A 25,693-nucleotide genomic window follows, 5' to 3' on the forward strand; every position below is an offset into this window, starting at 1 on the left:
GATTTTAAACCTCACAACTTAGGTGCTCTTTGATACCTGTCACTGTTGGCTACAAACTCAGCTGAAGCCTGCAGAGTTGCCCAGCAATCACGCCAAGCTAAGAAAGCCTTGTGGCAGCCAGTAGTGATTAAAAGTGCTAAAGACATTAACATCAGTCAGAACCTGGGGCTGGAGTGTAGCGCAGTGCTGTGGCACTTGCCCAGTGTGGCCCTGGGTTCCATTCCCAGCTCTGCAACCATGAATGAATTCAATCTACCAGGTTGCATTACAAACACCATAGCAGGAATGCTTACCTCTCAACATTTATTTCTGTTCATTTTAGAAGAAACTAATGAAAACTTTACAAACGCAAGCCACTTCATTTGAGTTGTGTTAACCACTTCTCAGGTCAGACTGAGCTGAGTGAAGCCAGGGCCCATTGCTCCTTCTCTACTCCTGAGATTGTGCTTTCAGAGACCGTTACTTACACATAATAAGGTTGTTCTAGAATCACTGCCAGCTGAGGGAAAAATTTTGGCCTGAGAATATTGGATTCCATGAAAATATGATTTTGTGTTGGAGAGCTGTTCTCTGTCTTACCATCATCATGTTACCACGGTTAGGAATGCTGGGCTGAATGGAGTTTTTAATCACAAGTGGAAGAAAATGACGGTGCCGGGAAGCTGATCTCATCTGAACTGCAGTCCACGATGCCTCAGATTTCAGGAGGTCTGGGTATCCGGCTCAGGCTTTTGTAAGATGATGCTGGTGTGTGTCAGACAGCATCCCACTGAGCTACATGTCCATCAGCACTGGTCACTGGTGGTTGTACCCCACAAATGAACAGTTTTTGTTTTGTTTTAGATTATATATGACCCAACTCAAGTAAATAAAATCTCAGCCAACTCTAAAGAAAGCATCAATTCACACTTTCCACGGTGACAGACCATTCAGGATGTTCAAAAGTTGTACAGAAGGTGCAGGAAGCTTATAGACATCCTTGAGGGGAGAGCACCCTGCTGATTACATTGGCCAATCAGGAAGCCAGAAAGTTGAGGAATCCCACAGAAGTGGCAGAGAAGGCAGCTCCATCTCCTGTCTATATTTTGCGTCTGTTCTTATCCAGATTTCAGGAATGTTGATCATATCCTTTCCTCCCTGCCTGGCCCTTTTGCTAAACCACAGAGCAATACTGACAGCTCCGCATGACCTGGTTATACAGTGCATCCGTCTCTGAGCTTATGAGGAGTGCATCCTCTTGGTTAGACACCTCCAAAGTCACAACTAACTTTCACTTTAGAAATTGGCAGCTTCTGGACCTGGTGCAGGAAGGCAGGAGGCCAGCTCATTATTCTGGCCCTCTGCTGACCCAAAACAGTTTTCTCAAATAAAAAGCTAGTTACAGATGCCGAATGCAAGATTTACTACCAATAGTGATGGTGTTCCAGGCTTCATGAATAAGCAGCTTTTAGAGCTGAGAAAATAGCTTCTGTTTTCCCTCAAACACAGCAATCCTCTTATATACAAAAAGTAAACAGGGCTTGAATTAGCACCTTGGGGTCTTTAGCATGCCAGAAATATGCATGCATTAGCAGTCCCATCTAAGACTCCTTCTTCAGGATCACTCAGGTTTTATTAGCCCCACCAAAGAGCTTTGTTGTTTGTATTCTTAGCCTGTTGCTAAGTGGTATAAGATGTTTCTTTTTGAAAAGTCTTTGGGCACAAAATATAAAAGCATAGGTGCTGAACAAAGATGTCACTGGAAGAATCAAATTATTTCTGACTTCCACAAACATAAGTGGAAACAAGTGTGGGCCAGGCTGAAGAGCTATGGAACATGGGCCGATGAGATGGCTCAGTGGGTAGAAGTGCTTGCTGCTAAGTCTGAAAACCAGAGTTCAACCCCCATGGTCTACACAGTAGGAGATAACTGACTACCACAAGTTGCCTTCTGAGCCTCACTTTGTGTGCTATATAGCACACACATAGCACAGGCAGACATAGACATACATATACAACAAAAATATAATAAATGTTTTAAAGAGTGATAGAGTACAAAGGCTTGTAGTTCACTGAGTTACAGTATGTACTACGATTATGTTTACCTATGAATAAAAACAAGCAAAATATGTTCAACTCTGTAGACCAGCTTTACATTTTAAAGGGGAAGAGGAAGAAGAAGAAGAGGAAGAAGAAGAAGAGAAGAAGAAGAAAAGAAGAAAAGAAGAAGAAGAAGAAGAAGAAGAAGAAGAAGAAGAAGAAGAAGAAGAAGAAGAAGAAGAAGAGAAGAAGAAAAGAAGAAGAAAAGAAGAGAAGAAGAAGAATCAGCCAAGGATGCTGATGTCCATTCGTTAAGCAATGTTTAGTGCAATGGCTTAGTCTGTGTTCATTGCTTATGTGATTTTTAAGAAATAAGCTAAAATACACACTCTAGCCACTTTGAGTGGTGGTATTTTTACCAAGCCAAGCTTTCCTGATTATAGGAAACCTGACTAAATTTCTGTGAAAATAGACTTCCAAGGTATTTTTGCTTAAATGGTCCTTAGCCAGGATGCAGCTAACATTCCTTGTTTCATTTTGAAGCCACAAAAGTAAAAGTGGAAAAGCTCACAAACATTATTGTCTTAGCCAAAAGAGGTAGTGATGTTTGTCTATGATGTGTGAAGTAACTACATCATCTGAGAGCATCACCAGGCCAGGGGTCAGAGGATGCTAGAGGTGGGCACGTGTGCTACCTTCCTGATACTGCTTTACTAAAAGAAGCAGAAAGGATGCTATGTTGACAGCAAGTCTGGCCCTAAACTACTCCCTCAGTTCCATTTATATAACTCTCAGAAATCTGTTCAGTGGGCAGTTTGGGATCTCAAACACTCTCCAAGAGCCTAAATTAAGCAATGTATCAGTCCATTTTTCATTGCTGTAGTAAAGTGCCTGAAGCTGAATAATTCATGGTGAGAAAGAAAGGGGTTCTTTGCCTTGGCTTTGGAAAGTGAAGTCTAAGTTCAGGCTCATTGATTTGGTTCGGAAGAAGACATCATGGTACATGCAAGAGGCAGATCGCATGATGACACTGGGGACTAGAGTGTGGAAGCTTTACAACAATCCTCTTGCAAGAATTAAGCAGAGCCCATGAGAACTGGGTAGCCCATGAGAGTATAGCAGTCAGTGACTTCGCAAAGGCCTACTCCATGTCTTACCACCTCTTAACATCCCCAAGCTTCTAAATAATGTATTTCTGTAGAACAAATCACATCCTGGTCACAGCAAGTAACACCAGTCCATTGTCCTATGCAGAGTAAGTGCAAGTGCCACCCCCCCCCCTTTTGTGGAGACAGGGTTTCTCTGTGAGGCTTTGGAGCCTGTCCTGGAACTCGTTCTGTAGACCAAGCTGGCCTCAAACTCACAGAGATACCCCTGCCTCTGCCTCTGCCTCCTGAGAGCTGGGATTAGAGGCATATGACACCAATACCCAGCCTGCAAGTCCCCTCTTATTCTTAACTATACTTCCCCATTGTGTAGTTCATGCTGGCCTGGAACTCGTGATCTGACTGCTTTAGCTCCTTAAGTTCTAGGGTTTCAGGTATCCAGCACCACCCTGGCTTAGCCATATGCCCCTAACTCAGCCATACCACCCTGGCTCAGCCATACCACTCCTGGCTTGGCCATGCTATTTAGATTCAATGAATCCATGTTTCAATATCTTTCCAAGTTACTATTCTGATAATTACTCTATTAGATTGTAAATTGATTATTAACCAATAGTTTATTGGTTAATGATGATGCTTCATTTAATAATATATCCACTAAGTAATACTCATGTGGCTTATTGGCCATTCACATTTGTTTGAAATCCCAAAGAATTATCTCCTGCTATAAAAAAGACCAATTATATTGTACTAAAGAGCTTGGATCTTAAATGCTCCCTCTCCTGAGTACTGTATGTCAAGGGGCCGTTTCCATTTCCCAAATTAAAACCATTGGTAACTGATAGAAGCTTTAAGGGGAAGAACCTAGACACTCAGAAGTTGGGAAATAATTAGGTCTTTGGGACTGCCAACACCCTGCCCCCGAAGGCAACAGGTAGATCCCAGTCCTTCTCATCTCCTTCCTTTCTCTTGTTGGCTCTGATGTGATTTGATTCTACCACATGCTACATCATGCTTAAGTCACAGCATCAGGGCCAAGCAACCATGGACTGTTTTCTCTGAAACTATAAGCCAAAATAAACCCTTTCTCCCAGCAAGTAGATTGTCTCAGCAATTTGTTTTAGTAACCCAAAGCTGACTAATGCAACCAGAAAAAGGCACTAAAGACATAGAGGAGAGACTTGGGGCACCAACTCAGCTACAGAATATTTTCAAGATTAAAGACATTGGGATTTTCTGGTGTACTTGTGAGATCTGATAATGGCTTGTATGAAAATTAGAAGGGGTTGACAAGGAAACAATTGTAAATGGTATAACTACATGTTACACACTGTAGATCATTCAATACTTATATAAATATGTCCCTAAATTATCTCATTCTTCAGTTGTGGAAAGCTTGTAACCATGAGAGAAAAATCTAATGAATAAAGTCAGCAGGTTGCAGGGAAATGAATGTGTGTTTGATGTCAGGCTGGCTTGAGTTTGAATCTGGTTACAGGTGCTGTTGCCAAGGTAATAAGGAATGATTTGAACACTTGGCCACTGGTTGGTGTACTGTTTGGGAAGGTCTAGAAGGTACATCCTTGCTGAGGAAGTGTGTCACATGTAGTCTCACCCCATTCCAGTTTGCTCTCTGCTTATTGATATGATCTCTCGGCTTCCTGCTCCCGCTATCATGCCTGCTGCTGGATGTCATGCTTTTCCACAGTGATAGACGCATACCACTGGAACCACAAGCCAAAATAATTCTTCCTTCCATGAGTTGCTTTCGATCATAGTGCTCTATGACAACAGTGGGAAAGTAACTAATATACCAAGTCTCTCAGCTTCCCTGGGCTCTATATCCTCATCAGTTCAGCAAGTAGGAGAATTTTGTTTTCAATGAATTACAAGGAAGTGGAACATACCTGCCTTAGGGTACTGGAGGTTCTTGTATTTAGTGTTTGGAGTAAACTTTTGTCAAGTCAAGGCAAGGGATGTGAGTTCAATTTCTAAGTTCCCTTCCCATGTGTAATCTCTTCAGTTTCAAGTGTTATTGGGTGGCAGGTGTTAAGTCCATTGCCTTCACATTTTCAAAAATCATCAGAATTCATATGGAAAGCCCCATGTCCATGGCCAGGTCTGGTAACCTTACAGGAACCACGGGTAGGACTCTGCCTTCCTCCAGAATTGTTTTGTCATCTGTTACTTGGCCAATTTGCAAAATCCAGGTGGGTGAATCATGCAAGATCCCCAACCCCTTTAGGGACCTTGGTGACCATGAGTGTCCTTGGAGCAAACCTTAGGGTTGCTGGCAGTATACAGCTGCACAACACAGGGTAATTCAGGTTCCCATCTACACTATGGAAAGAACTTCCTCTAACAGTCTAAGATCTTTGGCCATTTCTTCATAAACCATACAATTCAGACACATGTCTTCATGTAGAATTTGAGTAGTTAGTAAATGACATAAAATAATTTTATTAATTTTCTCATTGTGACAAAATAGTTGAGGAAACAACTTAAAGGAGGAAATATTAATTCTAGCTTATGGTTTTGGAGGGCTCGGTGGCTTGGTGGCTTGACCTTATGAACTTGAAAAGAACACTGTGACTGTAGGTGTACATGAGGGAGGAGACTGTTTACCTAATGGTGGATAAGAAGCAGAGAGAGGAATATAAGAAAGGAGCCCCCTGAGGGTGCTTCCTTTCTGGCCCACTTCTTTAGCTATGCCACGCCTCCTAAGGTTTCCATAACTTTGCAAAATAGTACCATAAGCTAGAACAAAATTGAGCCTGTGGGAGACACTTCACATCCAAACCATGATTATAACTTGGAACTTACGTGGAAACGATGACTGTCTTACTGTAAAATCCTTCTCTATGGTCAAATACTTAGAAGCCTGTCAATCAATAATGAAATTGGGAACCAACTATATAGCCCATCTGGTTATGTAGTTGTGCTCATCCTTGGTCAGATTTGTGGTCATCCACCTGCTTTGGCATTCCAAATATTATGACTATAAGAGTGAGCACCACAGACAACTTATGCCATCATGTGAGGAAAAGTGCTCTCCCTAAGCTTCAGCCCTGCCCTTTTCTTTGCTTTGAACATGGCCTTCTGTAATCTGGCCCCTGCCCAGACCTCCATCATCACCCTGCCCTCCTTTTGCATCTTCTATTATGGCACAGACTGCAAGATGGCCACACATACATCCTCTTCTCTACTTTTTTATGGCAGCCATCCCAAGACCAAGTCTCCCGTCTTCTCTTGAACCTCGATGTGACCATATGGCTAGATTCTTAAGAATAAGAGGTGAGAAATAGAGTCTGCTATTTTTTCCCATGGATGGAACATATTGTATTCATGAGCCCCACTTCTTGTTCTGAAGACTGTGCAGTAACAGCCACTGTAGTAGCTATGAACTCTGAGATCAGTCAAAACATATACACGTCATTCTGTAAGCCCTGGACCATTTACCCACAGAGTGCTATTCAGCTCAAGTATCCCATAGCTGAAATGTTTGCATCAAAATATTTGGGGTTTCGTGATATTTTAGGATATTTCCATATACAAATGAAATACCCCAGACCCAAGTCTCAACATGAGAATCATTTCTGATGCATTACACACAAAACTTGAAGGTGATTTTCTTTCATTTTTTAAATTGCACTTACCATTTCTGGGCCATCACATGAGGCCAGATTGTGGCATTTTCCACCTATAACATTATGTCAACAATCAAAAAGGTTCAGATTGGGAACAGATTTTAATGTATTGAGGATGCTAACCTGTACAAAGGAAAGCAAATTTCCAGATTGTTGCACTGAACCATCTGGGAGATCTTTATGTGAAAATACTAATAGTTTCAAGTTAATATACACAGATTATGTCCCGGCAGTCATCTGCTGTGTGCTTTTGGGTGGGTGAGCTCAAGTGTATCCATGACGGGAAGTGGAATGGTATTACATGTAATTTGTACTCGCTGCTAGTTGCTCTAATAGCCCCCACCTGGGCCTTCCCATAGCTCTTCCTGGAGCTGGAATGTTCTCCTCCTTCCACATCACACCTGATGCCTCCAGTGTCCATATTTCAGGTTCCTGGTCTCTTGAGGCTCAGTAGCGCCTGCATTTATCCCTTCCCTCTGCCCCTCTGTGGTGTGCTAGGACTTAGCTTCTCTGTTGTAGTGTTGTCATTGGTAAACTCCATGAACCAGGCGACACTGTCGGTCCTATTCCTCCTGCAGTCCCAGGAACAAATTCAGCACTTGCTATGCGCAGAATACTGCAGATATTTGTTGACAAGAGCACTGAACTCTTTCACCATTTGAGTCCCTACCACACAATGTAATATCCTAACTTCTAAACACTCTGCAAATGTGAAGGCGCAATAAATAGTATCTGAAGAACAGTAGACATCTACAATAGTTTTCTTCTGTGTAGCCACATAAGCCACAGACATGAAACTGTTTATTTGAACTTTTCAACAATAGAAAGAGAGGTTGAGTTTCTATAGTGTCCTTTATTCTCAACTCTATGTTACATGCTGCTAGGGAAGTTAAATTTCTGTCAGTGTATCCTCTGGAAAAGTAAGGTGGTAAATGTGGCCTATCGTTGTGACATCTGAAGGTTGCCAGGTGCTAATGTTTTTAAATTGCTGGTGATTTTTAGGGACACCACAAATTGGCCACAATGTAAGACGTCTTTGGCAGTGATAGCTGGCAGCAAGAACACAGGCTGTAAATTTAGAAAGTGTTGCTCCATGCTTGAGAATGTGCCACAAAGTCACCTCCAAATATGTCGTGTAGCTGGGATTCTGGGTAAACTAAACTACCCTGTAGTGTGTATTTTGTGGTATATGAAAACTTCAAAAAGCATGGCAGAGCCAACAGAAAGCCAATTTGTTGGGCTTAGGTGAAACATTCCCCCACAGATTCTACTTGTCATTGCCAAGTTGGAAAGATGTGCTATGTGATGCTTTCTCCTTATACTTTGGGGAAACGTTTTGTAAAACAAGTTCTACCCCTTATTTCTTTAATGATCACTGGCATAACTTTCTTGGCCTCTGCTTTTGTCAGAGTAAACAGGTGTGTTGAAACAGAGATACTGGGTTTGTATGTGCAAGGGCTTTAGCCCCCATCCTGCTTCCAGGATGAGGGGTTAGAATAAGGTTTGCATTGCAAATGGGCCCTGCCAAAACACTACTAAATCCTTGGACCTATGTGCTAAGCAACGAAGCATAAGGGGAAAAGCGGTCCCTAGTCACGGGCAGTTGATGAGTCACATGTATGCTGATAGTTTGTGGTCTCCATTCCTGCTTACAGTTCCAAATGAGCATACCAAGACATTACATGTATCCGGAGTAATCTTCGCAAAGTTCTGTAAAATCAAAGCCATTGAGAAAAATCATGATAGCACAACCACCTGTGTGCCCACCCTTATTGTATCACTGTTCACAGTAGCAAGGTACAATCAGCCTTGGAGTGCCCGAGAAGATAAATGGACAAAGAAAACACGGCATATATTTACAACAGTATTATTTAGTTACTAAGAAAAAAGTCATGTAATTTGCAGGAAAGTGAATAGAACTGGGGTCTCCATGTGAAGCTGAAGTAAGATGGGTTTAGAAAGACAAATGTTATATGTTCTCATATGTAGACTCTAAAAAAGAGACAGAAAGTAAAAAAAGAAATTATTAAGAATTTAGAAGGAGACCAGTGTGGGTGTACATATAATGGAGGGACATGTATGATCAAAGTGCTTTAAATGCATGTATGAAAATGTCACTGTAGAGTTCATTATTTTGTGCAATCATTTGTACATAAAAATGTACTTTTTTATGTACACAAAAATCAAAACACTATATACAAGGGGAAAAGGAATATTTAGAAGATGTACTTTTAGAAACTTTTAGAGAAAGTTTCAGGTGGGCATGACTGTGTCTCTTTATGAGCAATAATTGTATTGAAGAGAAAAGCTGAGGAAGGGGAGAAGGAAGAGTAAAAGTAAAAAGAAGGGAAAAGAAGAGAGAAAGAGAAAGGAAGGAAGGGAGGAAGAGAAAGAAGGGAGGAAGGATAAGAGAAAAGGGGGGAGAGAAAGATGAGGGAGAGGGAAGCAAGAGGAGGGGGGGAAAGGAAAGAACTGAGGGGGAATAGGAAGGGAGCCAATCATTAGACTGAAAGACTTTGTTAAACATATGATTATAGACTGAGAAATCATGGTTTCTCTTTGCCTTCACGAGCTTTGTTCCAATTAGAAGGAGCAAGTCGGTTCTGTGATGCCGATGAGGACAGCTTGTGTCTTCTTTCCAGCTTCATGTTTTAGTTTTTCCATATTAATCTGCTTCTGAAAACCAAAATTAAATCCAAATAAGATTAGGAAAGTGGTTTAACTAAAGCATTTCAACTCTTCTTCGGGTCTTTGGCTTTGCTTCTTCCCAAGAGTATCTCTCCCACTTCTACCCGGGGGGGGGGGGGTTCTCACTGGTTTTGACTTTCTTTAAATAACATACCATGATGTTTAGAGATAAACAAAACAAATGGCACATAGAGGCCTCTGTGGGGGTTATTATCTCCTTCCACAAGCACACAGTGAGATGCCTTCAAATTCTCCTAGTTTGTTAGGATTTAATTTCAGTTTTATATCCATTGTTTAAATTAATTCTTAGAACAGTGTTATAAACACACAGAATCCTTTTCTGTAAAAATTCCTCTTAAATACGGTGATGTATAACAAACAAACAATATATCTTGTTATCTTCAAAATAATTCTGTTAACTTTTCAGTGATAAATCTTTGCCTGTGTTGAGTGGAGACTTTATTCCTGGGTTTTAGTACTTCTTCCGAAGGCAGTTAGAGGCAGACAGTTCCTCAATTTGCTGTCCCTCGGCTGCAAGCTCATCTGTGGCTAACTTACAGACCATCTGCTCGAACTTTCTGAATATTTGTCCCAAGTTTCATTCTTGGTCTCTGGATCCCAGTTTTCCCTTCTGAAATGGGAGATGGTGTCACTGCCATTCCTTCTGATTGCTGCTCGCTCACACAGTGGGTTTAGGCAACAGGGATTAACCTCACGGCCTGGTGACTCTGCTCACAGGCTCTACCACAGAGCTCTAGCCCTGCCTGTGCATCTTCTTTCAATTCCTGATGTGTTATCCCACCCCACATCCACTATGAAGCCCATTGTATCAAAGAAGTGACATCTGCTAAGAGAATCAGCCAACCACGACCTGGCTTTCTCTTCAAAACTTCAGAGCGCCCTGTCAAGGTTACCCAGCATTTCCAAATATCCAAGTCCTAGGGGCTCTTTCCAAGTCCCTTAACTTCTGCAAGGATACTGTAATGTTGACCTAACTCTTCGCTTAAATTGTCTTTCTCCATGGCCTTTGGGTCCTCTTGCTGCCTCTTGGAATGATACTTTACTTTCCTGGGTCTCATTTCTTTCTAGTTAGTCCATTTATTGGGACTTAAAAATTCTAATTGACAAAAATAAGTTATTTTCTATGTTTATGAGGTACAATACAATTTTTGGCACACACACATACATACACACACATATTGAAAACAAACTAACCAGCTGTAGTGGTTTAAATGAAAATGGACCCTATAGGGTCATGTCTTTGAATGCTTGGTCCCTAGCTGGTGGAACTGTTTGAGAGGAATCAGGAGATACAACCTTGTTGGAGGAGGTTTGTCACATCCAGTTAGCTCTCTGCCTCTTGTCTGCTTCAGCATGTGAGCACTCAGCTACTGCTCCAGCACCATGCCTGCCTGCCACCACACTCCCCCACCATGATGATCATGAACTAACCCTCTGAAAACTGTAAGCAAGCCCCCAGTAAATACTTTCTTATATGAGTAGGTTTGATCATAAGGTCTCTTCATAGCAATAGAACAGAAACTAAGACATCATCAAATCCATCCTCTCACCCATGTGACTATAACTTGTATTTACTTATTTTTCAAGACACGGTATGTTTGTGTAGCTATAGCTGTCCTGGAATTCTCTCTATAGACCATGCTGGCCTTGAACTCACAGAGTCTCCGTGTCTCTGCCTCCTGAGGACTGGGACTAAAGGTGTGTGCCACCACTCCCAGCTCCTGTATTGCATTTTATAGTTTTGTCTACTTAACTATTTTCTCAACTAAATATGCAGTTAAGCATACTAAGATATTCTGAATAGATATTAACTATAGTCACCGGATTGTTTAGGCTCTAGTTTTCCCTTCTGCCCAGCCAGATCTTTATACATTTTGTTCAATTATTTTTCTGTATCCATCACACACCCCACCAACCTCTAAGAATAACAATTTTCCCTGCCTCTGTGTGCTGACCTGTTTTACACTCCCTGTACAAATGGAACCATGTGTTTGCCTATCTGTGCCTGCTTTTTTTTCATTTAACATGGTGTTTTCCAGATCTATTCATGGTGACATAAATAGCAGGATTTGCGTATCTTAAAGGCTGCATAGTATTCCACTGGGTGTGCCTCCTGCCTTTGCCAGTTTATCCTGTGATAGACACTTAGGGTGGTTCTCTGTATTTATTACTGTGAATAAGCTTCCATGTACTTGGGAGTGCATGTGTCTTCCTTTGATTCTGTTACCTTTGGAATCTACCTGGAAGTAAGATCGTTTGAGAATAAGCTAGCTCTATTTCTAATTAGGGGGGTGCCTTCCTATACCTTTCAATAACAGCTATACTTATTTATATTCCCACAAACAGTGCACAAGGGCTCCCTTCTCCACCTCTTTCAGAACAGTCTCTCATCTTTGACAGCAGGCATCTGATAGTGGAGAGATGTTGCATCCCTGGGATGCTGTCTGCATTTCTCTTGATGGTGATTTTGAGCACTTTCTCTTTTCCCTTTTGTGCTGTGTCTGCTTTTTAAAATGTTTATTATTCTGCCTATTCATGTCTTACTGACTTGAGTCTCTATGTTCTCTATTAACCCTTTATCAGATGGATTGTTCAGAGGTACCATCTCCAAATAGGTGGTTGTCTGTCTTCTCCATGGGTTGCTTCCTTAGATGTCCATACAGAAACTTCTGGTGTTTTTGTTTTTGTTTTTTTTTAAAATAAAGCAACAAACAAGTTAAAGTAAACTGAATAAAACCACTGCCCAGACCAATATCACTTTCTCGGTGCTTTCTTCCAGTTGTTTTATAGATTCAGTACTTATCTTTGCCTTAATGCATCTCAGATTGACTTTTGTAAATGGTACTGGATAAAGTTTAATTGTCATTCTTCTCCATACAGATATCCAGCTGTCACTCCACTGGAATGACAGCTTTCCCCAATTCTGTATTCCCGGAAACTTGGTCAAAATTAAATTGGTCAAAACTGAGTAGATTTATTCTAGGACATCCTGTTCTGCTTCATGAGCCTATATGTCTTTATGGCATTTTAGTTTGATTTAAACAACAACAAAACAAAGCAAAAAATACCACCTAGCCAGTCTCTGTTATCCTGTGGTTTCTCCGATTGTTTCCTGGGTTCAGGATGTACCTTGCTCTTAAGCATTTTGACTGAGGAAGCTTTACATCTGCTTTTAGGTCAGGTCGTGTGCTGCTTCTAGTTTTGTTCATTTTTGTTCAAGATTGCTTTAGCAATTTGGAGTCTTTTGTGGTTCCACATGAATTTTAGAATTGTCTTCTGCTTCTAGTTATTTAAAAAAGAAAGTCCCTGGGTATTTGGTAGGGAGTGAACTGAATCTTTAGAGATTGCTGGTGTAGCCATTGACATGTTAGCAATATTAACTCTTTAACCTATTTTTAGGGATAGCAGCTCAGTAGTTTGGGTCATCTCCACTCTTTTCCACTATCGTTTTATAGTTTGGTTTAAAAACTAAAAACATTTGCCTCCATGTTAAATTCGTCACTATATTGCACTTATTTTTGTAGCTCTTATAAGTGGCTGGGTTTTTTTTTTAAATATTTTTTCTGATAGTTGGTTATTAGTTACTCATTTTCAGAAGTTGGGTTTTATATCCTGCAATTTTTTTTGAGTGGTTTGAATCTTTAGGGCTTTCTGTGTAAGATTTGAAACTCCACTCTCCACTTAACCAAATGACTAATTCCCACCATTAAAACAACAATTTGGAACAAAAACATCCTTATAAGGTTATTTTGTATGACTACCAGTAACCTGGGGAGGAAAGGTTTTATTTGCTTACACTTCCACATTGTAGTCCATTACTGAAGGAAATCAGGACAGAGTCTCAAGCAGGCTAGAGCCTGGGTGTAATTGGAAGTTTTGCTCTATCTTACCCAATACCCCTGCCTGCCATTCCCCACAGCTGCTTACTAAATAATTACTCTGAGGCTTAATATTAATTATAATTGTTTTACCAATAGCTCGGGCACATTACTGACTAGCTCTCAATTAAATTAACCTTTTTTTTTTTTTTTTTTTTTTTTACTAATCCATGTATCATCATTTGGTCATGGATTACTGGTAATGTTTTGGCATGTTACACCTTCGGTGGCTACATGGTGTCTCCCGTACTCTGCCTTCATCCTCTCCATAACTCTGGATTTCCCACCTAGCTGTATTATGCATGGCCATTAGCTAAATCAGCTTTATTTATCAACCAATAAAAGCAACACATATTTACAGCATACAGAAGGACATCCTATAGCACTGGGGTAGGAGTTACTGTTGAAGCCATGGAGGGATGGTGCTTACTGGCTTGTTCCACATGGTTTGCTCAGCCTGATTTCTTACAGAACCCAGGACCACCAGCCCAGGGATGAGACCATCCACGATGGGCTGAGTCCTCCCCTATCAATCACTAATTAAGAAAATTCCCTCTGCAGCTCAGAGGCATCTTTTCAATCGAGGCTTTCTCCTCCCTAGCTTGTGTCAAGTTGACATAAAACTAGCCAGGACAGTGTGCATTAAAATGAATACATGAAAGGAATATATATTTCAGCAAGCTGAATGCCAGGCATGGTGGCACATTATCTGTAATCTCAGCACTCAGAAGGCTAGGGCAAGAGAATTATGAGTTCAGGGCTGGAGAGATGGCTCAGCCATTAAAGGCTAGGCTCACAATCAAAAATATAAGAGAATCATGAGCTCAAGGCCAATCTGGGCTACATAAACAAGACCTTGCCTCAAAAAACAACCAGTTTAAAAAAAAAAAACCTTCCAGGATGAGTGTTACATGTATAATTCTCTGAAAGTCCTGTCACAATCTTTTCTTTTTTTATGGAAAATAAAATTCCCATGCAATCTATTCTGATTGTGGTTTCCTCTCCCTCCACCTCCTCCCAAATCCTTTCCATCTCCCTGCCCACTCAACTCCATGCCTTTTCTTTCTCTCTCTCTCTTTAGAAAACAAACAGGCAAACAAACACCCCAGAATTTTAAAAAAAGGAAGAAGAAATACACACACACACACCTCAGACCCCCACACACAAAAAAAAAAAACTCTATAAAATCACAAAATCAGAAACCATAGCAAAAGACCAATAAGACAAAAGTTCCCAATCAAAGCAATATGAGACAGAAAGTCTACAAAGCTTGAATTGGTTTTGTGTCAGACATCTGCTGCTGGGCAGGAGGCCCACTGTTGAGTGTGGTTAATGTACCCAGTGAGCCTGTCACCATTCCTAAGCTCAGTTTTCATTTCAGAATCTCTATTATTACTCTGCCTTCTGTGCTTGAAAAGGAGAAAAGCCCCTCCTCCATTCTGAAGTGTTTTAGTTTTCTCCAGGCTGTACCTCTAAAATCAGCCCAGATCTTCTTTGCATGCTACAGCTTGGCCTAATCAACAGGTTCAGGCAAAAGGGTTTCATTCATAACTCAGACCACACCCATGGAGTAGAGCTCATAGAAAGAGGTCAGACTCGGGGTACATATTCAAAGTAGACCCAACGGGTTTTGTTCATGGCTTAAGACTGTAAGACAAAGAGAGGAGTCAAAGACATTCCACAATTTCCAGTCCAAACAACTGGGTGAATGAATTGACTTCAGTTAAGATAAGGAAGTCATGAGGTATCAGAGTTTGAATGGAAGGACTGGGACTTCAGTTTTATCCACGTGAAATTTGAGGTGCCTTTTTTTTTTTTTTTTTTTTTTTTTTTTTTGGTGTAAGCAGAGATGTCAAACAATCTATTCAATGTCTTGGAATTTAGTTTAGGACTGGAAATTTAAACTTGTCTTCACACACACAATACACACAGACACATATATACTACCATCTTACACATGCTTGAATATTCTTTCACAAGATTGATTTTAAAAAGGACATAGAAAACCACACAGACATTCATTCTCTCACCCAGCTGTGATGCAGGCACTATACCCATAGTGGCATCATCAGGACATGTTCTTCTGTCTGTGGAAACCTGTGGGTGGTTCTACATAAGGCAGTGAATTAACTTCCTGAGTCTAATAAATCTTCCTGCTAAAGTCTACAGATGTTAGATCCTAACATGTTAGGAACCTAACAAAGCTGGACAAAACAAAGACACAGAGTCACGGGGGAAGGTGAATTGGAGGGCTACGAAGGAAATGAGAGCAAAAGGAAGAGAGACAGAAACATTCTGAAGGGAAGAGCAGTAACTGGGTGGTCACTGTCTAGCAGACCTGAGGAGACAACACAAACTTCAATCAACAGTGGGGAGGCTGTAGAGCCAGGGCACGATAGGGATGCCCGCGCGCACACAGGAGCTAACAGCGCTTGGAGTCTCTGGAAGGAAGGACTGAGGGTGTGGATTAGGGGCAATATGTTAGTGAAAACCAGAGCCCATACCCAGCTCTGTATGGCTGATTTACAACCCCACCCCAATCAGCAACTGTGACTAGATAGAGGGAAAGAGCAGCCACTGGCAGTAGGGACTGTGAACTGTGCACGGAGAGGAAGACATCACACACCTGTGGGAGGGGAAGAGTCCCCCTTCCAGATGAGACTCCAGCCAGCATTCATGGATCTGCTAGAGAGTGAAAGCTGCATTTCAACTGCCATAAAGTTAACAACTGCCTGGAGAACACGACTGGGAAGCTCCAGAACTCTAGTTCACTCTGGAGCAGAAGAGAAAGCCAACAAGCCCAAATATAAGCTCAGAATTACAGTCATGCAGGCAAGGACTTGACATCTGGTGGACGTCTTGAATGTGGCAGAGACTGAAGTGGATAGACATAAGCAAGTAGAGTATAACAGGGAAGAGAAAAAGTGTTAGCGTTCTTAGTGTGATAGGAAAGCCATTGCCTCTACCTTGTCTCTCTGAAGCTAGAACAAGTTTCTGTTTTTTAAAAATATTCAAGAAACAACAACAAAAAAATAACCAGAGATGAAGAATAAAGTTTAAGAAATTATCTCCCAAAAAATACAGCAAAATTATGAAGACGTAAGGAGGAAAGTAAAGAAAAGGAACATGGTGACCAGTGCAGAGAGGAAAGGAGCCAGCCTCAGTACACCACAGAGACTGGCAGATGGGGCGGGACTTGGGAAATTCTGTAAACTTTAGGAGGAGGGGCACATCTGCAGCAAGAAGGTTACTGGGAATATATTCTTGGACTCTGTGTCTCGTCCAAGCCCTTCCCTTAGTCTTTCTTCTTCCTGTCCACCATGAGTTAAGACGTGTCGTGTCTGCCATATGCTTCCACCACCGTAATTAGCCTTAACCACAGGCCCAGAAGCAATGGAGTCAAAGACTATGGACTAAAATCTATCAGAAAATAATTCTTCTCTTCACATTGTTGTGTTGGTATTTTGTCCCAGCAACAAAAGTCCAATATAATATGTTACAGCGTCATGAAATTTTAGAGCACTAGTAAAAAGAAAATGGAACGATTCCATAACATTCAGTGGAGATGATGACATCAGAGTCAAAGGCAGTGACATTAAAACAGGTAGATACCAAGTGTCACCTGTGACACTTAAAGTACCTATCCCCATCCCAGAGAGGCCAGTTCTGATGTGTTTATTCCAGATTTCATTAGATTATTGTCTACTTCATGCCTCTATTCAGCAATGAGACATTCTTGGGACTAGGGATCAATTAAGAGGAAACAAACTTAACTAAGAATATAAAATTGTGTTAGGTTTGGTATTTCAACTTTTAATTATTTCACATGGCACCATAAACCTTTTATTATTGTATTAATTTTCAATATAGCTGGACTAAAATTTCTTATTTGGAGCAATACAATAGATCCCTGGTAAAGAATTTTAATCATTCTTTTTCAGGTTTAGGTTTTTGAGACAGGGTTTCACCTTGTAGACCAGGCTGGCCTTGAACTTTCAATCCTCTTACTTCAGCCTCTGGAATGTTAGAGTTATAGTAAGTACTACCAAACTCTGCAAAATGTTAGTCTTTCTGCTTGACATCTCCCAACTCCAGAAAACGCTACAATGGTCACAATTCCAACCAGCATTTATGAGTTCATGGTACAGCATTTAGCACTCAATGTTGTATTTAATCCCACATCCACCCTATTAGGAAAGTACCTGACAAATTCTAGTCTTGCTGATAGCATAATGAGCATAGAGAGTTGCCCCAGGCCATGCACAGTTAGAAGAACATAGAGCCAGGCATCAGTGAAATGTCAGAGCCAGCATCAACTACATAGTCTACAGGACCCCTTCCCCCATGAGACTAAGCCGCTAGAATTTGGTATGTCCAATAGAATGCAATTCAAAATGGTTTTACCCAACTTTTGGATACATTTTTAGCCAAGAAAATACTATATGCACAGACATACTAACATAACATGAAGAAAATTTGAGGAAAGGCTTGAAGATATTTCCAATGACAACATAGATGAAACACACACAGGCTTTCCAAGACCTCTTCCTCTACCAGGCAGTAAGGACCAGAGTCCCTGTCTCCTCACCCAACCAGCAATCAAGTCATCTCCCTTCCGCAGTGTTTCTATGATGTCACTGTTTCTCATATATATCTCAATCTTACTCCCTGATCTGCAGACCCAGCATGCTGCACTCATGACTTAGTGCCTGGGCACAAAAGCTTTCCAGTGAAAGATACCTGAGCAAAGCAGTGTAGAGCCAGGTGTGCTGGAGGACAGCTGTAACTCCAGCACTGGGGAAGGAAGCTTTGGCAGGAGGTTCTCAAGTTTGAGGCCAGCCTGGGCCACATAACAAGACCTTTTCTCAATCCTTCTGCTGTGTGACTTTTCCCAGGGAGACATATTTACCCTAGAGAAGGGCAGAGCTGTCCAACCAGAGAAATGATTCCATTCAAATCCAGCATGAGCCAGTGAGTTAACTGGGATTCTTTACAGGAGCTTGGGTGGCAAATGACAACTGCATCACCAGAAGGACCATCCCAGCCTGGGCAACGACTCATTGGAAGCTGAACCCCCAGAGCTCCTGGTGTGACTTTGAGCCCCCTGCCCTGCAGGTCCAGACTTGAAGAGGGGCATTGTGACTCTCACAACTTTCTGGGCCTTCTAAGCTCTGTAGTTTGACTTAGCTTCCTGAGTCACGAGCCTCCTTTCTCCCTCTAGGAGGAAGTATTTCAATTGAAGGAAATAGCTACATACCATTTACTCTCCCTCAGCCCCAAAGTATGGAGGAAAATCCACAAAGCAAACTTATTCCAATGTGAGCAGATGTCTGGAGAGGAAGGGCAGCAGTTCAATAAAAGTGGCATCTACCTTTAACTTGTAAATGTATATCTCAGGTCACATAAACATGTACTCAGTCTACTTTCCGTTACTATAATAAAACATCACAGACAGTGTAATTCGTAAAGAATAATTATGAAAGCTGGAAAATTCCATATTGGGAAACAGAGTCTGGTGGAACCCGTCTTGCTGGTGAGGACCGTCAGCAGGGCCCCAAGGTGATGAGGATATCACATTGTAAGACAAAGGACCTTAACTCTTCTCATGAAGCCACAGTCCCATTGGATTAGAGCCCCACCCTCACATCCTCATTTAATCTTAATTACCTCCTAAATGCCCCTAAATGCCACAGATTAAATTTCTACCCTTTTAATGCCTCACCATAAGGATTACTTCTCAATGTGAGTTTTGGTACAGCCAGTGAATCCATAGTCCATGGTGTACTCCTCTGTCGGCTACAGGGGAACAGACACCCTTGAAGAGCCGGCCCCTCACAAGCCTCCCTGCACTGGCCAAACAGAAGCGACACTTCCATCCCAGCCTGCAACAGCAGAATGTATCTTGAGGCCCCTGGTTCAGGTCCAATGTCATATGAAATGAATTAGCAAGGCTCAGAGTCTGGCTGTGGTGGAGTCTCGGCTGGAACAGCAACACAGGCCCAGCCCAGATGAATAGTAGGGAAGCCACTTTACAGGCAGAGGTGGTCATTACCATGTTGTACCCTCAACAGGAAAATAGCCAAAGGCTTCTCCAGTGGAATCAGCTTTGGAAACTCAGGGTCCTGCTGAAAAGTCCCCTGTGTTGGGTGCATACACAGGTAATTCGGATCTCATCCAGCTGTAATTAAAAGCCCCATATTTCCAGACTCTGGTCACCCAAGCAATGTAGAGTCAAACCATGAGAAAATGTGTTATCACTCAAACAAGTCCATATTTTTCATGCAACTGAAATGCAGCATAAAGCTGTGAACTGTTAAATATGAAAGTAAAATTGGATGCAGACACTGGTTGGTTCCCAAGCTACCTAATCTCACCTTTCAAGAGATGTGAGCCACAGGTCACAGCTGTATACTCAGGGCACAGCCTCAAGATCAAAGCCTTTTACACTGAAGGAAGTATTCGAAGTCCTCCCAGCCTATCCACAAGCCACCCATTGTGCCCTCCCATGTCCTTGTTCAGTCCAAGCTGTAAAACGTTATGTGTTTGAATGATGTTTTAAAGTGCTCCGTGCAATTAAGTTTTAAAGCAAAGAGGCTGGTTTTCCTTCAGTGTATATATGAAACTCCCCATAAATGTAAAGTCCTTGGGTGTGTTTGGGGGGAGGGGATGATTAAAAAGAGCAAAGCTTTTGAAAGGAACAAACACTTCAAAAAGTGAAACCCGAGGTGTTTTTCCCCCCTCATAATATTAAAAATGCCTTTATAGTTGGAAAAAGTCGATAGATCAAAAATACATATAGCAAAAAAGAGCTATATGTACTCCATGTTCACTCATGCCCAATTTGCATCTGCTCTCCTAGGGAAACCCCTGCGTTTTAAGTGTAATTATCACAAAAGATTGTAAACTACCTTCTTCTGGCTCTGTACTCATGATGTGAGAACAGGCACTGCTCTTTGTTAACGGTTGGTTGGCTCACCAAGTTTAGGATTTGGGGCAAAGTTGCTGGCTTGTGGATATTTATCCTAGTTTTAAAGCATTCCTCTAAGTAAGTTTGTTTGTGAAGCTCTTAGAAAAATGAAAACATATTCCTGAGGCTGATTCCAAACCAAGACACGTACATGGTCCACCTTGTTCAGATGGAGGCTTGGGATAGGAACAGGTCCATGCTCAGTCTGTAAAATAGTCTGGGCACAGCCAGTGCGTCTCACACAGCAAGAAATAATGCTCTCAACTGAGTACGATTAGGTTATGGGAAAACAGTGGATTTCAGACTGCATAACTAAATCAAAGGGGTGCTTCAAGGGCCCCTCAGATATCAATTGGGATTTCCCTAGTGGCATAGTGGCCAAGAGGCAGCACTCTCTCAAACATCAGGTTGTCCATGCCTTTAGTACACAGAGAATTCTGAACTTGCCACTCTATCCTCTTATTTGAGAATGTTCCTAGCTAAATAAAATGGACAGTGCAGCCTCCTTTCATTGGTGAAATTATGGTGCCTGGTACATAGCAACTTGGTAACTAATAAAGCCATTCACATTATGCAAACACTATGTCACCTCAGATCTAGTGCCAGAGAGACATGCAAGGTAAGTTTAAGGAAACAACTCACAGCCCACCACATACACCATGTTTTCTCCTGTGTGCGTGTGTGTGTGTGTGCCTGGAAGTCAGATGACAGCAACAGGTCTTGTCCTTTAGGCACTGTCCACTTTGGTTTTGAAACAGTCTCTCACTAGACTAGAACTTGCCAAATGGGAGTAAGCCAGACTGACTTGCCACTGAGCTCCAAGGATCCATCCATCCCTTCCTCCCCAGTACTGGGATTACATGTCCAGCTCTTCAAAACACAAAGCACAAACAAACAAAAGACCCAGGTTCAGATGACTGAACTCAGATCCTTATGCAAGGTAAGCACTTTACTGCCCAAGCTATCAAAGCCTTGGTTAGACTCTCAATAGTAGCTTATGGAGCTTTGTTGGCTATCTTTTAGCAAAAGTATTAGGTACGAATCCTACCTGAATATAGACCTAAGCAGCATGTTTGCTGTAAGAACTTCAGCAAACTGAATTCTATAAAGTGAAGCAGTCATCTTGGTGCATTGTTGTGTACAAAGTAAATTCAGTGTTCCACAAAGGGCACCAGCCTGCAGGAGATGTCTAACATAGTTTATAATTGGACAGATTCTCGCGCCTTCCAAACCTTTACCTGGATGGCTTCTAGAGGAGGCTGCACTCTGTCCATTACCCTCACTCACAGTTCGTTGGTTTTTTGAGTGTGAGATTGTGTAACTGATGTCCAGGATTTGAAAATAAACACAGCTGATTCTTGGAGAGCCCAAAGGGGGACCACAGACAACAATGTGAGCTGGGGGAGAAGCTAAATGTGTGTTTGATTCCGACAGGCATTAGATCAAGGGCTTCATTTCTAAGGGATCCTGGCAAGGACGTGACAGCAGATGCCCAGAGCAGCCAGGGTCACTGGATTCAATAGCAGGGTCCTGGAGCAAGTACTGACAAGAGCCAGACTAACCCTGAGGCCAAAATTCCTTCTTTTTCCTTCCTCCCTCATCTACCAGGGCTAGCCTCCAGCAAATGAAGCAGTCCTGGAAACTGGTGAAATAATCACCAAATTGATACCATTTATGGAACACTAGCTCTAGGCTGGGCACTGGGTATACTGGGCAAATGCATTATCATCAGGGTGCCTGGTGGTCCAGTCCTGACTGGAAGTACAATCTTAGAAGAAGCCGGGTAACTAAGAAACGAAAGCCTCCTCTGTCCCTCCCTCTCTTCATCCCTCCATTTTTCCCTCCCTTCCTCCCTCCTTACTTCTCTCTTTCTTCCTCCCTCTCTTCTTCCCTCTCTGGGTCCTGGGGATCAGCACAGATCATCAGGCTGGTGGCAAATGCCTTTACCCTCTGAGTCATATAATAGGCTCATCAAACATATGTTTAAATGAAGATGGAAAGAACCATTAGGAATGAAGAGGTACAGATACAGAGCATCTAATAGCAAAATTTCCTAAAGAGAAAGAACTGGATGGAGAATATAAATGAAACAAATGCCTTGGAAATTGGGAGAGACATGTACCATGACTGAAATGAAGGAGACAGAGTTGTGTTAAGGCACTGTTAGGGCTATAGTTTTAAGAGCTGTTCCTATGTAGTGGCTTCTGTGAGTTTCAGAGCTCATCTAGGTTTTATGTTGTGACCATGGCTGCACAAGAGGTTGAAGAATGAAGACATGAAATGGCCTCTGAGAAACATGAGAAATGGAGCTGAATAGAGAAAAAGACATGTTTAGCTTGCTGGGCAATGGAGGAATCCACCATGGTTGGATTTACAGGAGATCTATTTGTCCCATTATTTATATACTGCCTCCTGCCAGGCTCAGACACTATCAATCACTTAGGAATCAAAGCTGGCTCTGTGCACCACTGAGGCTTTTGTGAGTGGATGTCATGTAAAGGAGGTTTAAGAAGCTAGCAGAAGAATGGGTGCAGAGATTGACCGTGGAGACTAAGTCAAAGAGCAAGGACTATTGAAAATTTTTAAAGACTCTCGTAGGCCAAGGTCGCAATGAAAACAACAGTTATGGAACTGTCATGTCATAAGGGAAGATGCTGCAGCCAGAGGGTTTGGGAGAGATAGAGTGAGTGTTGAAAACTGAGGGCCAGGGTGTGACCCTAGATATGGAGGGTTAGTGATGTGAAGGTCAAGGATCCAGACCTTTAATACCCCAACATGATCAAGATATCCTTATATACAATCTGTGTTTCACATATGTTTAATTCTCACAAGATATAAATCCTGGGTTGGTGTTTATGGATGATGTGAGATTATCATTTTTATTTTCTTTTTGGGTAACCAGTGTGGCTTGTACCATGGGATTGTATATTTCTTCCCTAAATGGCCATTAAATTAGTTTCTTCATTGTTGCTCTTACCCTTTTCACTCCTTGTCTGCTCTGAAGGAAGCCAGGCATCTTCTCCCTATAGTCAGTATTCTGAATGCTGCAGTAATAGTGAGCTTTCTAAAATACATGGCCATGCCACTCCCCTAATTAAAGTGATTAATTTCTTTTGCAAGAATACAATCCAGACCCATAAGTGTGGCATAGGTACCCTATGTCATAGTGCTTTTCTTTCTGATATTCTTTGCTGATAGTCGTCTTCATTTCCTGGCACTAGCCACATTTGTATTCCAGTACTTCTGCATAGAAAATCTAGAATCCAATTAACTTCTAAAATACCTTACTGAGTCATTTTTTTTAGGTTTAAGAAGTTCTAGTTCATTTATTTGGCATTTACTTGGCATCTGATGTCTAGATGCACTATGATGGCATCATAAATTTCCTTACATGTTCACAATATAGCAAACTGAAAGCAGGGGCCCAATACCTATTTAAAGGGTAAGAACCCAAATGTTATAGACACTTGAATCAACTGCCACAGCCCCAAGTGAAAGAAATGGCTTCTGGTTTGATGAAAACCAGTTGTGGCTTTGTGGGGTTGTTGTTTGGATACATGAGTAAATGAACTTCAGTAAAAGTGAATGAAAGTTACAGAGCCATAGAAAGTGAGAGGGTGTTTTAAGCAGAGAGGTGGCATCAGTTAAGGCACATGGGGGCATAGAACCTTGCTGTCTACAGTGGAACAAGAGAAAGACAAATAGCTAGAAAGCCAGCTGGGGTCAGAGTACACAAACTCTTTGCTTGGCATTGGGGGAAATTCTATTGAGGGGCTTATGGGATTAGGGACTCACTCTTGTAGGTGGGCCGAACTCTAAACTTGGGGATATTAAGTAGAAGAGGATGTGCCAGGCATCTAGGGACAATATGCTTTTGGTTTGTCCTGAGGGGTGGAAAAGCCAAAAGCATGCCAGAGAGACTCCAGAAGGAGACCTATGGCAATGAAATACCAAGAACTAGCGAGGAATTCGTGCCCCGCATAAGCATCTGCCTCCACCTGAATGGGTTTTCCCACACATATGTTGCTTTTGTGTATGTGTGCTCATTGTGGGGTGAGTGTGCATGTCTGTGCGTGCCTGCAGAGGGCAGAGGAGTATGTCTGGTGTCCTGTTTCATTACTCTCAGCCTCTGCCCTTGAAATGGGGTCTCACACTGAACCTGAAACTCATTACTTCAGAGATGCTACTTGACTTGCAAGCTCCCACCTGTCTCTGCTGTCCCCTGCTGGGGTTACAGGCACATGAGGCCATACCTAGCTTTTACATGGGTGCTGGGGATCCGGATTTGGGTCATCATGATCACACAGTAAGCATTTTTACCCACAGAGCTGTTTCCCTGGCCCTTTGTTGTTGTTGTTTTTTTTTTTTTTTTAATACAGTTTTAACTTCTTTCTATAGCCTAGCTTTATGCCTTTGGATTAATGGTTTTATTCTTTCTTCTCTTCTCCTTTGGTGTGTGACAGCTTCTACTGGATATGGTCGGGTCCCCAGACCAGGATCTCCAGGAAGCTGCTGCTGGCTGTATATCTAACATCCGCAGATTGGCTCTCGCCACAGAAAAGGCGAGATATACTTGAAACTTGAAAGGGGAACACACACAAGACACCAAATGCTCTGACAGATGACATACCAATCCCTCTGCCAGGAAGCCAGAGTCGAGAAGCATTCATCAACCAGTCCTTCAAATAGTCATGGATTAAGACATGAAAACTTTTCCTTGAAAATTATAAGAATATTTTTATTCTATTTAATAAAAAGTAAATATGTAATGAAATGTAAAGCCAATAAATTTGTGATAATTTTCCAAGAATTTGAGGGTATATGTATACATTATATATGTAGTTCAACTACACTTTTGCATCTGCAGTGATTTTAATAAAGAATATAGCTTTCCCAATGTGCAGTTCCAGATGCACCCATGAATGTCTTGAGAATGAACCCCTTTTCTGTTAAACCAATCTGGCTGTCCTGTGCTTACGGCTCAGTCTGCTTGATCGCTTGCAAGCCACAGGAGAGTTCTGAGGAGATGTGCTGATTTCACAAATGGTTATTAAATACAATTCAGCGTTAAGCAGCTGCTCTTAGCAAGAGCATCCTGAGGTCATCCCAAACTTCTATACGATCAAACACCGGAGACAATAATGTGCAACCGTCACCACATGGCGGCATGCAAATTGCAAGGACAAGGAGTCCTTTCACTTTGGGACTGACCGAGTGTAAACAACGATATGTTTCATTTCCCTCACAGCGAGTCACCAACACTTTTATTAAAATTAATTTATGCTGATGTAAGGATAATATTATTTCATATAAAATTACTCTGAATTTCTGAACTTATTTCCAGCACATGAAGTACTTTTTAAAAAA

The 25,693-nt window shown here is 41.8% G+C and overlaps 1 protein-coding gene across 1 annotated transcript in view; it reads left to right on the forward strand.

The window, feature by feature from the left end:
• The window catches only part of Odad2 (outer dynein arm docking complex subunit 2), a 154,835-nt gene extending 129,697 nt beyond the window's left edge, over positions 1-25,138 (forward strand). Inside the window, exon 20 of the mRNA XM_051205607.1 lies at positions 24,790-25,138. Within this exon, the coding sequence (XP_051061564.1) occupies positions 24,790-24,903 (114 nt within the window). The 3' untranslated portion in view covers positions 24,904-25,138. The remainder of the gene's footprint in view (positions 1-24,789) is intronic.
• Positions 25,139-25,693: the final 555 nt, after the last annotated feature.

This window comes from Phodopus roborovskii, unplaced genomic scaffold (genome assembly GCF_943737965.1).
Source record: "Phodopus roborovskii unplaced genomic scaffold, PHOROB, whole genome shotgun sequence".
Lineage (NCBI taxonomy): Eukaryota > Metazoa > Chordata > Mammalia > Rodentia > Cricetidae > Phodopus > Phodopus roborovskii.